Source organism: Macaca nemestrina, chromosome 1, assembly GCF_043159975.1.
Source record: "Macaca nemestrina isolate mMacNem1 chromosome 1, mMacNem.hap1, whole genome shotgun sequence".
NCBI classification, from domain to species: Eukaryota; Metazoa; Chordata; class Mammalia; order Primates; family Cercopithecidae; genus Macaca; species Macaca nemestrina.
Genome location: NC_092125.1, coordinates 98538989 through 98551115, shown reverse-complemented (window position 1 = coordinate 98551115; position 12127 = coordinate 98538989). Strand labels below are relative to the sequence as shown.

General features: G+C 46.5%; 2 protein-coding genes across 10 annotated transcripts in view; one reads left to right on the top strand and one right to left on the bottom strand.

Annotated features, from left to right (window-relative positions):
• The first annotated feature begins 15 nt into the window (after positions 1-15).
• Positions 16-2989, top strand: LOC105498199 (nitrilase 1). 3 transcript variants are annotated; one of them, XM_011770142.3, is made up of 7 exons: positions 16-146; positions 704-799; positions 1056-1310; positions 1431-1534; positions 1744-1877; positions 2032-2157; positions 2425-2989. In XM_011770142.3, the coding sequence occupies exons 3-7, from the start codon at positions 1066-1068 to the stop codon at positions 2689-2691; spliced, it is 876 nt and encodes a 291-aa protein (XP_011768444.1). In that variant the 5' UTR covers positions 16-146; positions 704-799; positions 1056-1065; the 3' UTR covers positions 2692-2989. The 3 variants fall into 3 exon arrangements, with proteins under 3 accessions (XP_011768444.1, XP_011768443.2, XP_011768445.1); XM_011770141.3 differs by having other exon boundaries at positions 18-99; XM_011770143.3 differs by lacking the exons at positions 16-146; positions 704-799 and adding an exon at positions 240-465.
• Positions 2990-3930: 941 nt separating this feature from the next.
• LOC105498198 (death effector domain containing) overlaps positions 3931-12127 on the bottom strand; it is a 10414-nt gene continuing 2217 nt past the window's right edge. For 4 of the 7 annotated variants that reach the window (XM_011770132.2, XM_011770138.2, XM_011770134.3 and 1 more), the window contains 4 exons: positions 5760-6148; positions 5461-5568; positions 5000-5146; positions 3931-4443 (listed from right to left, as the gene is read on the bottom strand). In XM_011770132.2, the coding sequence (XP_011768434.1) occupies positions 4067-4443; positions 5000-5146; positions 5461-5568; positions 5760-6084 (957 nt within the window). In that variant the 5' untranslated portion in view covers positions 6085-6148 and the 3' untranslated portion in view covers positions 3931-4066. Of the gene's footprint in view, positions 4444-4999; positions 5147-5460; positions 5569-5759; positions 6149-11113; positions 11178-12127 lie in introns of all 7 variants that reach the window. The other 3 variants (XM_011770140.2, XM_011770139.3, XM_071082347.1) reach the window with 2 other exon arrangements.

Genomic DNA, 12127 nt, shown 5'->3' with positions numbered 1-12127 from the left:
ACGTCCGGCCTGCGAGTTACCGCCCACTCGCCGCGGCGCTTCTGGCTGCAGGCCGGCCTCCGGTTCCGATCCTGCGAATGGTTTTGGCCATATCTTCATGTAGGACCTACTCTCTGTCCCGTCGACTGCAGTGAATCCCACCTGCGGTGCTTTAACTTGTGCAACAGAGATGCGCCCATGGCGGGGAGGGATGGGCCAACTGGAGCGGGCGGCGGGAGGGTGGAGGGCGGGTCGCGGCTTGGGGCTTGGGTTCCTTTGCCCCTTGCCCACCATGGAGGGGTTGGACACGAGGGAGGGCGAACTTTCCCCTGAGAGATTCTGGGGAAAGGGGAAATAAGCTTCGAGTCAGTAAAACTGCACAAGTGCACAGTCAAGAAGAGAGTCTTGGGAAAACCAAGGATAGTTCCCGGAGATGACTTTTGGACTGCGGAAACGTTTGTCAAAGGAAAGGGGCTTCAGTTTAATGTGAGATCATTGGAAGTTGAACTATTCAGGCGGCGAGCAGAGCCCCTTCCTCCATCTTCCCACTGTATGATCTTGTCCCTTAGTACATAATTTCTTATACAGTAAAGAGCGTTTTGAAGATTAGAAGGGTTTTACTGGCAGGGCCCTGATTCAGGCTCACAGTATAGAGAAGTCAGAGAATCCTAGAAATTTATTGCTTGAGGAAGGGGTTGGTGTTCTCATTTCTCACCTTCTTCAGGCTGGGCTTCATCACCAGGCCTCCTCACAGATTCCTGTCCCTTCTGTGTCCCGGACTCCGGATACCTCGACTTTCAGTACCTTGTGCTCAGCCCAGGTAACACGTTTTGTTGTGTCCTCAGTGCCTGGCACTTAGATGCTCAGTTTGTTAAATGGATAGTGGGAGACACAGGAGTGTCAACTATCCACACATTTGATTGGTGAGCCCTACTAGCCCTGGGTCAACGTGCCCTGTAAGAGGATAACCAAAAGGATGTCCATTCCTTTCCTACCTCTCCACTTGAACCCCTTAGCATTAAATTTATGTTTCCCCGTGTTATGAAATCTGAGAATCCTGCCTATGCTATTTACAGGCCCAGAGCCATGGCTATCTCCTCTTCCTCCTGCAAACTGCCCTTGGTGGCTGTGTGCCAGGTAACATCGACGCCAGACAAGCAACAGAACTTTAAAACATGTGCTGAGCTGGTTCGAGAGGCTGCCAGACTGGGTGCCTGCCTGGCTTTCCTGCCTGAGGCATTTGACTTCATTGCACGCGACCCTGCAGAGACGCTACGCCTGTCTGAACCACTGGGTGGGAGACTTTTGGAAGAATACACCCGGCTTGCCAGGTATCAGGGAAAGAGCGAGGGAGAGGTAGAATCTTAGTTGGACAGTGTCCCTGGATTGCCAGATGTGAGGGTAGAGCCTTGAGAAGTCAGTAAAGAGTTGTCAGTGTCCCTTCCACCCAGGGAATGTGGACTCTGGCTGTCCTTGGGTGGTTTCCATGAGCGTGGCCAAGACTGGGAGCAGACTCAGAAAATCTACAATTGTCACGTGCTGCTGAACAGCAAAGGTGAGACTTTATAACCCTTTAGCCTGCCTCTTCCCATGCTCTTCTACCTAAACTTAGATTCTCCAGAATTGTTTCTCAACTCTTATTTCCTTGACCCAAGGATTTAGGGGTGTTCCTACTTCAGTTCCTAGCCTATAAACTATCTCCTTGGGAGCAGTAAGCAAGCTTCTAGAACACCAGCACTAAATATTCCTTCTTTCTTACTGTAGGGGCAGTAGTGGCCACTTACAGGAAGACACATCTGTGTGACGTAGAGATTCCAGGGCAGGGGCCTATGTGTGAAAGCAATTCCACCATGCCTGGGCCCAGTCTTGAGTCACCTGTCAGCACACCAGCAGGCAAGGTGGGAGTTGTGAAAGAATGAGGGAGGGGAACAGGAATACTCTGAACTAGCGGTAGAGGATAGAAAACCCTAAGAAAGGGGGTAATGGAAGTATGACTAGTTGCTGTGACAAACAGAGCAGGAAGACTACTAAGTAGGCTGTTTTTCATTCCAGGTTGGTCTAGCTGTCTGCTATGACATGCGGTTCCCTGAACTCTCTCTGGCATTGGCTCAAGCTGGAGCAGAAATACTTACCTATCCTTCAGCTTTTGGATCGGTTACAGGCCCAGCCCACTGGGAGGTAAGACAACACGTTTTTGAAACATAAGGGCCTCTTAACCTTATCCTCCCTGCTTGGCCCTACCAGTTAAATTCCTTCCCCTTTCCACCTAGTGGGAAAACTCATTCCCCAGATAATTCTCATGTTACAGAATAGTTAAAATAGTAAATCATTCCCAGGCAATTATCAGAATAGTCACAATGGGTAGATTGGTCTGTAATGTCCCTCAACTGTCACTTCCCCACTATTTGCTACATGTACTTACGTGAACACACATTTCATCCCCAGGTGTTGCTGCGGGCCCGTGCTATCGAAACCCAGTGCTATGTCGTGGCAGCGGCACAGTGTGGACGCCACCACGAGAAGAGAGCAAGTTATGGCCACAGCATGGTGGTAGACCCCTGGGGAACAGTGGTGGCCCGCTGCTCTGAGGGGCCAGGCCTCTGCCTTGCCCAAATAGACCTCAGCTATCTGCGACAGTTGCGTCAACACCTGCCTGTGTTCCAGCACCGCAGGCCTGACCTCTATGGCAATCTGGGTCACCCACTGTCTTAAGACGACTTCTGTGAATTCAGACCCGCCCCCACCCCGCCATTGTGAGCTGGTGCTCATGTGACTTGGAGGCAGGACCCAGGCACAGCTCCCCTCACTTGGAGAACCTTGACTCTCTTGATGGAACACAGGCAGGCTTGGCTTCTTAGGCAAGAAACTTTCACCTGAGCTTCACCTGAGGTCAGATTACAGTTTCAGAAAGGTGGCATTTTATGTAGTCATTGTTTATTTCATGAAAACTGAAGTTCTGCTGAGGGCTGAGCAGCACTGGCATTGAAAAATATAATAATCATAAAGTCTATGTCTGGACATCGCCTTTGGGAACTAGAAGGGGAGTTGGTATTGTACCAGCTGGACTAAGCTCCAGTTCTAGACCTGGCTCATTCAACATGCGTCCCTACATAAATAAAAGTGCAACACTCAGTGCATGTCCCAGCCCCATTCTCCCAAGCATGGGAGTGGGCGTAGGAGTGGAGGAGGGGGAAGGAAAAAGGAATTACTTCACTTTCACCTACGATGCCCTTTGCCCAAGCCAGAAGAAAGCAAAGGGGAAAAGGGCTGCAGGGTACATTATTTATTTTCACTTGAACATGGAAAGAAAGTGTCACACTCCCCCTTCCCCTTTATAGGGGGAGTGTATTTTAATCAGCAGCCTCTTCTCCATCCACCCTATGTGTGTACACATATACCACCACAATTGGGAGGCGTGACTCAGCTGACCCAGTCTTCTTATGTGTTCCTCCGTTGAAGAGGGTTTGACAAATGGGTAAAAGGAAGGAGCCACATCAGGCAGAGGTTTCAAGCCACGGAATGGAGGAAAGGCGGCAGAGAGGAGCAGCACCAGAGGCCAGGAGAGAGTGGAAAGGGTCACAGCTTCTTTGTTTTTAAAAAATTCTATAATTTGGAAGAGGGTGGCGATTAATTTTCAAAATACACTTCAGAGTCCCACCTTCCACACAGCTCCCTTACTCACAGCCCTTTGGTTTTTTTAGACATTTAAGAGCTCTCATAAAGCCAGAAGTATTGATAACTCCTTAGTGCACCCAAAAGCAGTGTTCACATCAATCCCTTACAAAGACTATGTGCTGTAGACTTCGCTTCTCCCTATACATTTGTCTTACGGCTCAGTGGTAAGGTAGCTGTAGAGACACACATTAGGGGGTAAATGGAAAAGGGAAACAAAGGGGAAGCCCAGGCACATGGGTGCAGGGAGGGGAGGGGAACACCACTTCCACTTTCGTCTTTTTCTTTAAAAAAAAAAAAAAAAAAAAAAGGCAGGGGTGTGATTGGTTGGAAGGGTAGAGAACAAACCCCAGAACAGTGTAAGCTCCAGAGATGGGTGATGGGCACAGTCCCCAAAGTGAGAAGAGGGAAAAGGTCAGGGTAATGCTTGCAGCATCAAGTTCCTCAGGAGTTTCTGTCGGCCCAGCTCATAGTCCTCCTCGTCTACATTTACCAGCAGCTTGATGGCTTCATGGCCCACAGCTTGCTTGAGGGAGTCTGTGATGAAGACACCTTTAAGTGCCTCTAATAAAGAGCCATTGATGTAGTCGCGCCAGAATGCATCGAGGTAGGTGAGCTCAGAGAACTTGATGTCACAGATGATGGAGCCCAGGTCCCGGGACTTGAGGATGGTGTTAGCCTGGTTAAAGCGCTCAAACTGGCGCTCAAGTGGGTCCTGCTTGTTAGAGAAGACGTTGCCCTGCAGAGCAGTCTCATGCTGGCAGTACTCAGCCCGAACCCGCAGTCTGATGTCTGTTGGAAACAGAAGATAGAGAGCAGAAGAGGTTACAGTGAGGGATGAGTTTACAACCCAAGCTTGAAAACTGAAAAGCACAGCAGAATAAAAAAGTAGGGAATATCACCTGACAGCTTCTCTACCTCTTCCCCGGGACTATTTCTATGTATCTCTGAAACGCTTGCCTGAATGCAGGAGGTTCCCTTAAACTGGACATGCCCAGGTCAGCACTGTTCCCATTACCCACAGGTAGCAACTTGCTTATAGGAGATTGTTTCCTAATTACCAGGCACAGAAGTTCATTTTAATACTCTATCTTGACTTGGTTCATCCTACAATAAGGATGTCATAACAACATCCCTGTGATGTAGTATTAACTAAGAAGAGTTGAAATGCCCCTGCCACAGTCACAAAGAGCAGTTCTTCCACCAGACACCAAACCATTCAGCCTCACTTTGCAATGGCAATCAAAGTGAATCTCACACTGAACAGCATAAACTGCCTAGTGTCCCAGCAGTTCTTTATATTCTGCTTCAAGTCTGCTCCACCTCTGGAACCCTTGAACTTCCTCACCACATGTCTGCTTTTCCTTGGGATCTGGTGTCACTGACTTCCGGCGTTTTCGCTGGCTCCCAAGTGTGGCTCTCCCTCGGGCTGGCCGCTTGCTACACATCTGAGGACCCGAAGTGGGGCAGCACACCACAGGATAGTGGGGAGGCACTGACCAGAAAGTAAAAGGGAAGAAAACACAGTAGGGTAAAGGCAGAAATTCAAACACTTCTCTTGGAATGAGGAAGGAATCATTTAGACTTAGCACTAAAAGCAGTGGAAATAATGTGACTTGAAAAGACATAATGTGAGAGCAAATACAGGACCTAGGAGAAACGTCAACACCTCACCTGATTTTTTTTTTTTTATGGGACAAGATGTGGGGCACAGCATCCTTTCATTTAAGCTGGCAAAGCCCAGAATGTGATGGGATCAGTGTCCTTTTACTTGATGATGGAAAGTAGGGGGAGTTAATGTCTTCTCACCTGTTTTAGGGGGCTGGGGAGGCCTTGGTTCTGGATCACTGAGGGCTCTGGGGGTCACATAGCGAATTGATGTCTCCTCCAGATATTTGTCTACAAGATCAGGGCACACTGTAGGAGGAGAAGTAATCATTCAGGAAAATATATACCCTTCCCTTCTGTCAGTCCAAACCCCCAATGGGCCTCACAACTTACTCTAAGTACTCCCCAGGGTCAATGTGTCTTCCCCTTTGGATGCCTATGCTGCTCCTTCCTGGCCTCCCACAACTCTTCCCTGATTCTAGCCCCTAATACATCCTCACCAGCCCGTCTTCTCTTGAGGGTGACATAGGGCAGCAGGTCGTGGCGAGTGATGATGCGCAGCAGCTGCAGCACCTGGCGAAAGTTACTTTCATCACAGCGGCCCTGGCGCTCCAGTGCCAATAAGAAGTCACGTCCATTTCGGATGAGTCCACGCTCGTGGTCATCAATGACATCAACAAAGAGGAAAGAAAGCACGCGCACATCTCTGTGTGTCAGATGAGTGCCCACGATGTCAAACATGCGGTGCAGGCTGTACAGCCCATGTTCCTGCTCACCATGCTCTTCTGGCCACACCTGGCTTGCCCGCCGCTTTAGGCCCGCCATGCTGGGGGCTCAGGTACGCAATGCTTTCCAGAATCCCTGCTCAGCAGCTGCAATCCACACTGTACTGAAAGGGCAGGGAAAGAACCGATGAGATACTCAAGGGCAGGAACTAGTCTTAGGCATTCCCATATTCCCAGTCGCTAATAATGCCTGGCACAGTATAGTGCTTTATACATGTTTATCACATTTTTTAAAGTGTTTGTTTACAAATAAACACTGGCTGGGCACAGGGGCTCACACCTGTAATCCCAGCATTTTGGGAGGCCAAGGCAGGAGGATCACTTGAGCCCAAATATTCAAGACCAGCCTGGGCAACATATGGAGACCCCTGTTTCTACAAAAAAGAAAAAATTAGCTGGGCTTGGTGGTACACGCCTGTAGTCCCAGCTGCACAGGAGGCTGAAGTGGGAGGAAGGCTTGAGGCCAGGAGTTCAAGATCAGCCTGGGCAACATATGGAGACCCCAGTTCCTACAAAAAAGAAAAAATTAGCTGGGCTTGGTGGTACACGCCTGTAGTCCCAGCTACTCAGGAGGCTGAGGCAAGAGGATCACTTGAGGCCAGGAGTTCAAGGCTGCAGTGAGCTATAATCCTGCACTGTAGCCTGGGTGACAGAGTGAGACCCCCATCTCGAAAAGAAAGAAAAGAACTAGTTTAAATTCTGACTCTTCTCACTGAAAAGCTGTGTAGCTATGTGACCGTAAGCAAGTCACTTAACTCCAAATTCTCAGTGCTGTCATCTGTAAACAGGGATGAATGAATCTATACCTCAGAGTTGTTAAGAATCCAATGAGAAAATACATGCAGAATCACTTGGTAACCCTTACATAAATGGTTGTGAAACAGATTTCAAAGATACAAGCATCCTTGGCCTTTGCAGCCCAGAATCATCCCTCCACATTTTTCCTACAGTCCAACCACATCCAGAAACGATAACTGCTCAGAAAGTTTATCAATATTTACCAAAACTCATGGATTTAAAATAACATTTATTACGTTTCTACAATAAGCATTCTTGTAATTCTGTGCCATTTGTACTCCCTTGATCATCACACTATTTGGCAATACCAACTTTTTTTTTTTTTTTTTTGAGATGCAGTCTCACTGTGTCACCCAGGCTGGAGTGCAGTGGCACAATCTCGGCTTACTGCAACCTCTGCCTCCCGGGTTCAAGCGATTCTCGTGCCTCAGCCTCCCAAATAGCTGGGATTACAGGCAAGCGTCACCATGTCTTGCGAATTTTTGTATTTTTAGTAGACACGGGGTTTTACCATGATGGCCAGGCTGGTCTTGAACTCCTGACCTCAGGTCATCCGCCCGCCTTGGCCTCCTAAAGTGCTGGGATTACAGGCGTGAGCCACTGTACCTGGCCTTGGCAATACCAACTTCTAAGCTTCCCTCATGGATGTCATTTACTAATCCCCTATCAATGACCAATCACAGCCCCACATTCATTATATAGTTTGGCACTTGATTCACAAAGTTCCTCCATCATTATGGGCTATGGTTAATAACAATGACACAGTCATTAATCAATTCTCAAATTCAACAACTTTCACTCCACTCAAGTCACTCATACTTACTGCTCCACCAGACAGCACCATCCAATACTGTCCACTCTCTGGTCACAATCTCCAATCACACAATCAATTCTAAATTCCTGTTAATGCTACTTCTAGATATTTCTTAAATCTGTCCTACCTTTCCACCTCCACTGCCGTGGTTCAGATTACAATAATCTTTCACCTGGACTACTGTTACTTTAAAAGTTCTCTGCAACACCAATTTTAACCTACCTAAATCCATCCACTGCCGCATCCAGTTCAGTAAGCTGTCTAAAGTCCACAACTGACCAAGTCACTTTCCTGCTTCAGACCCATTGATAGCCCCTTCCTTATCTATAAGAACACTCCAAACTCTTTTTTTTGAGACAGAGTCGCTTTGTTGCCCAGGCTGCAGTGCAGTGGCACAATCTTGGCTCACTGCAACCTCCGCCTCCCCAGTTCAAGTGATTCTCCTGCCTCAGCTTCCCGAGTAGCTGGGACTACAGGCGCACGCCACCACGCCCAGTTAATTTTTGTATTTTTAGTAGAGACGGGGTTTCACCATATTGGCCAGGCTGGTCTCGAACTCCTGACCTTGTGATCTGCCTGCCTCGGCCTCCCAAAGTGCTGGGATTACAGGCGTGAGCCACCACGTCTGGCCGAACGCCCCAAATTCTTTACACACACATCAAGCCTTCTAAGATCAGGCCTACCTTCCCAACCTCATCTCCCACCACATCCACTTTTTATTCTCTAACATTATCAATTTGTTTATAGCTCACATACATCATGCAATTTGTTTCTCTATACCTTCTTCTCTTTGCTTGAATGCCCCTCTCCCTTCTCTATTCCACACCCCCATCACTCTTTTTCAGATGGCTAACTCCTACTCATTCTTTAAGAGTCAGCTCAGATGCCATCTTCAAAATGCATTCTCTACACCCCCATGCTGAGATAAGTAGTCCTCTTCCATGCTCTTATTGAACACTATGCATATCTCTTTTACACCATTTATCACCATGTACTAAAATTATTTGTGTATTTATTATCCCATTAGATCCTACTCAACTCATAGAGGGGCTATGTCATATTCATCTTTATATCCCTAGTGACTAGTAATGGACAGAGCCTCAAATATAGTAGGAGCAACCCACTGTTGAACTGAACTTAATCTCCAAGAGATCACCTCCAGCAATTCCAATTAAGAAACAAACTCACAAAATTCCGAGAGGACCCCATTAAAAACAGAGATACAGGTAACTCAGTTACCATGCATATATTCTAACTAGCCATAGCCTCCTCTGCAATGTCCAGAACTACCCACACCATACCACACCACACTACCCTACTCAACAATAAGACAGGTTGTTCTGTCCATTTATACAAAAAGGAACTGAGGCTAGACTAAGAAACAATAAAATAATAAGCTGCTTTGGAAAAACAAAGCTGATAGAGACTTGGAAAGCTGAAGAGTAAGTAGGAACTAGTCCTCTCTTCCTCAGATGAGAAACTAAAATGAAAGCACAGAGAAACTCATTCCCTTAAGAAAAGGGGAGGTACACTCTGGGATCACTTAACCCTATACCATGGGTTCTGACATGTAGAAAGGAAATGTAATCCATATATAATTTTGAGAGCCCAGATGCCCCACCCAAAGCATGGAAAATAGCTATTCAACTGTAGACTGGTATTCCTTGTCTCTTCCTCTCGATTCACCTGTTGCTGTCACTGGGTACAAATGAAGGTGCTAAAGGAAAATAAGTTCTTGCTCATAGCAGGCAACATGAGAAAACTGAGCCTCCTCAGAGCCCCTGTAACTTCTCCTTGTTCCCTATCCCACCTGTTCCCTTGGGCCAGCTGTTGATTATGAGGATCTCAGATAAAGCAGATGGGTAGGTTTCACATTAAACCAACCAGAAGAGCCGGTTGCTCCCCAGTTCCCAAATTTAAAGTGTGCTTAAACCCGAGGAAATGAAGAAACACTGTCCCCACATACCCTCACAATGGAAAATGAGGCAAAATACAGGAAAGCACTGTGGTCCTAATTACGCATCTATGGATGTAATTCTATAAGCTTCAATCCCTTGAAGTTAACTCCCTACATTTGAGAGGAAACAGACACACTAGCCACCTTTAAGTCCCAGATCCCAGGCTAGATCATCAATGTACTAGGAATTATAAGAGCTTTTAGGTCAGTGGTTCTCAACCAGGGGCAAATTTGACCCCTGGGGAATATGTCGCAATGTCTGGAGACATTTCTGATTATCATGCCTGGTGGGGAAGGGGACTGCAATCAGCACATAATGAGTAGAAGCCAGGGATATTTAGAAACATCCTATAAGACAGGTGCAGTGGCTCACGTCTGTAATCCCTGCACTTTAAGAGGCCAAGGGGGGAGGAACGCTTGAGCCCAGGAGTTTGAGATCAGCTTGGACAACATGGTGAAACCCCATCTCTACAAAAAATAAAAAATTAGCCAGGCGTGATGGCATGCATCTGTGATCCCAGCTACTTGGGAGGCTAAGGTAGGAGAATCGCTTGAGCCTGGGAGGTCGAAGGTACAGTGGGATGTGATAGCGCCACTACACTCCAGCCCAGGCGACGGAGACAGACCCTGTCTCAAAAGAAAAAAGAAACATCCTATAATGCACAGAACAGTCTGCCACAACAAAGAATCATCCAGCACAAAATGTCAATAATGCCGAGGACGAGAAACCCTATTCTAGGTGGAGCATGATGAAGGGTCAAAAGAATGCATGTCACTTTCCACACTAGATCTAGAAGACGCCATTTGGTCCCCCCAGTCCAAACCCATCAAACAACATTCCGGAAGAAAAGAAAAGCCTATCGGACATACACATTCATTTAACTCCCAAGTCTAACTGCACTAAGGTGTTTCATGCCATTCCAACCTTGGGTCCTCTGTCACCTGCTGTTGCCATTCAGCTGAAGAACAGGTGGTAGTTCTACACCCACTTCTGCCCCATCCCAGGAGGTCTACTTTGACCTAGTTCAATCTAGAGTTCCGTGGGGATATTAGAAATGTAATCCTCTGCAAGACAGATATAAAGGATCCTGCTCGTAAGCCTCAGGGCCATCTTTAAAGTCTTGAAACTGGATGAGTAGCAGACTCTCCTTGTTAGGTCACTAATCAGACTTACATTGCTTATTCAGTGAAGCAAAACATAGAAATATGTAAGTTCCTCAAGGCCATGTCCTTGGGAGAAATATGAGGATACTGTCATGCAGGTTAAGGGGCAGCCCTCTTCACTTAATGAAACCCAGATAAGGGTTCCAAGAATCTAACTTTAACATTAAAATAATGTGATGAGGCCTGGCACAGTGGCTCACACTTGTAATCCCAACACTTCGGGAGACCAAGGCAGGACTGCTTGAGCCCAGGAGTTCGAGACCAGCCTAAGCAACATGACACAACCCCATCTCTACAAACAATAAACAAAAATTTGCTGGGCATGGTGGGACATACCTGTGGTCCCAGCTACTCTAACGCACCACTGCACTCCAGCCTGAGGTACACACTGAGACCTTGCCTCAAAAAAAAAAAAAAAAGGAAAAAGGAAAAAAAATGTGATGAAAGTTCAGCTGATTAGTAAAATTAGAAAAGAAAACATGACCAATTTCTTCTAAAACCAAAATATACTCAGATTTCTGTGGCAGTGAGGCAAGGGAGCTCAACTTAAAACATACAGAGATCCTAGATAACAGGTATCAGAATGGTGAGGAGAATGTAGCCCTCTGAACAGATTAGAACTCAAGTCTTGGTATCTGAAACACTGCCAAATACCAAGAGACAAAACTCCAGCACACAGAAAGTCCTGATCCCACTGACTGGTCTGGCTCTATGTGAGACAGTAACACATGAATTCTCCCCTACAGTTTCCCAAGAATAATTGATTCTGAGGAATTGCTGTATTTCCTGGAGTTTTACTTTTTTCTTTAGAGAAGTCCAAGTCAGCCAAGGGCCAACAGACAGTCTATAGGTATCTTCAGGATTTTCTCCTGATTGGTCCTTCTCTACTATGTTTCTACTTCCAAGCAAAGTCTGGTCTCATCCCAACCAGGAATAGCTGTAGTTTTTGAGGTACTTGGCTCTCTCAGAAGCCCTTAGGGGAAAGCCACATGAAAGAAATAAAAAAGAGTGCTGTCTTGAAATGAAAACGACAGTCATCTTTTCTGAACAGGGATGATATTTGTAATTTCATAGGAGAATTAGAGATATCTGACTCAGAAGTCCTCAAAAGTCATTTGTAGTTCTTTTTTGTAGAAGAACTACAAAAAAAGTGGTGTCTTGAAACTTGAAATGAAAACTACATAGAAAATCTTAAAGATGGTTAAGAGTACATTCTTGCTCCTGGAACTAGGAAATGTAATCAAATATCTGGAAGTCAAAATTACACAGTATGTTTTCAAAATAAAGATGCCAGGAACCCCCCCAACAGCTAGAAGAGAAAGTGAGAGGAAAAGTTTCCCATGGAAGGAA

Bases quoted from the DNA above. Each gene is read 5' to 3' on its own strand.
- LOC105498199 (XM_011770141.3), top strand. The intron at 800-1,055 runs GTAACACGTTTT...TGCTATTTACAG, and splicing joins GTACCTTGTGCTCAGCCCAG to GCCCAGAGCCATGGCTATCT. The intron at 1,878-2,031 runs GTGGGAGTTGTG...TTTTCATTCCAG, and splicing joins TCAGCACACCAGCAGGCAAG to GTTGGTCTAGCTGTCTGCTA.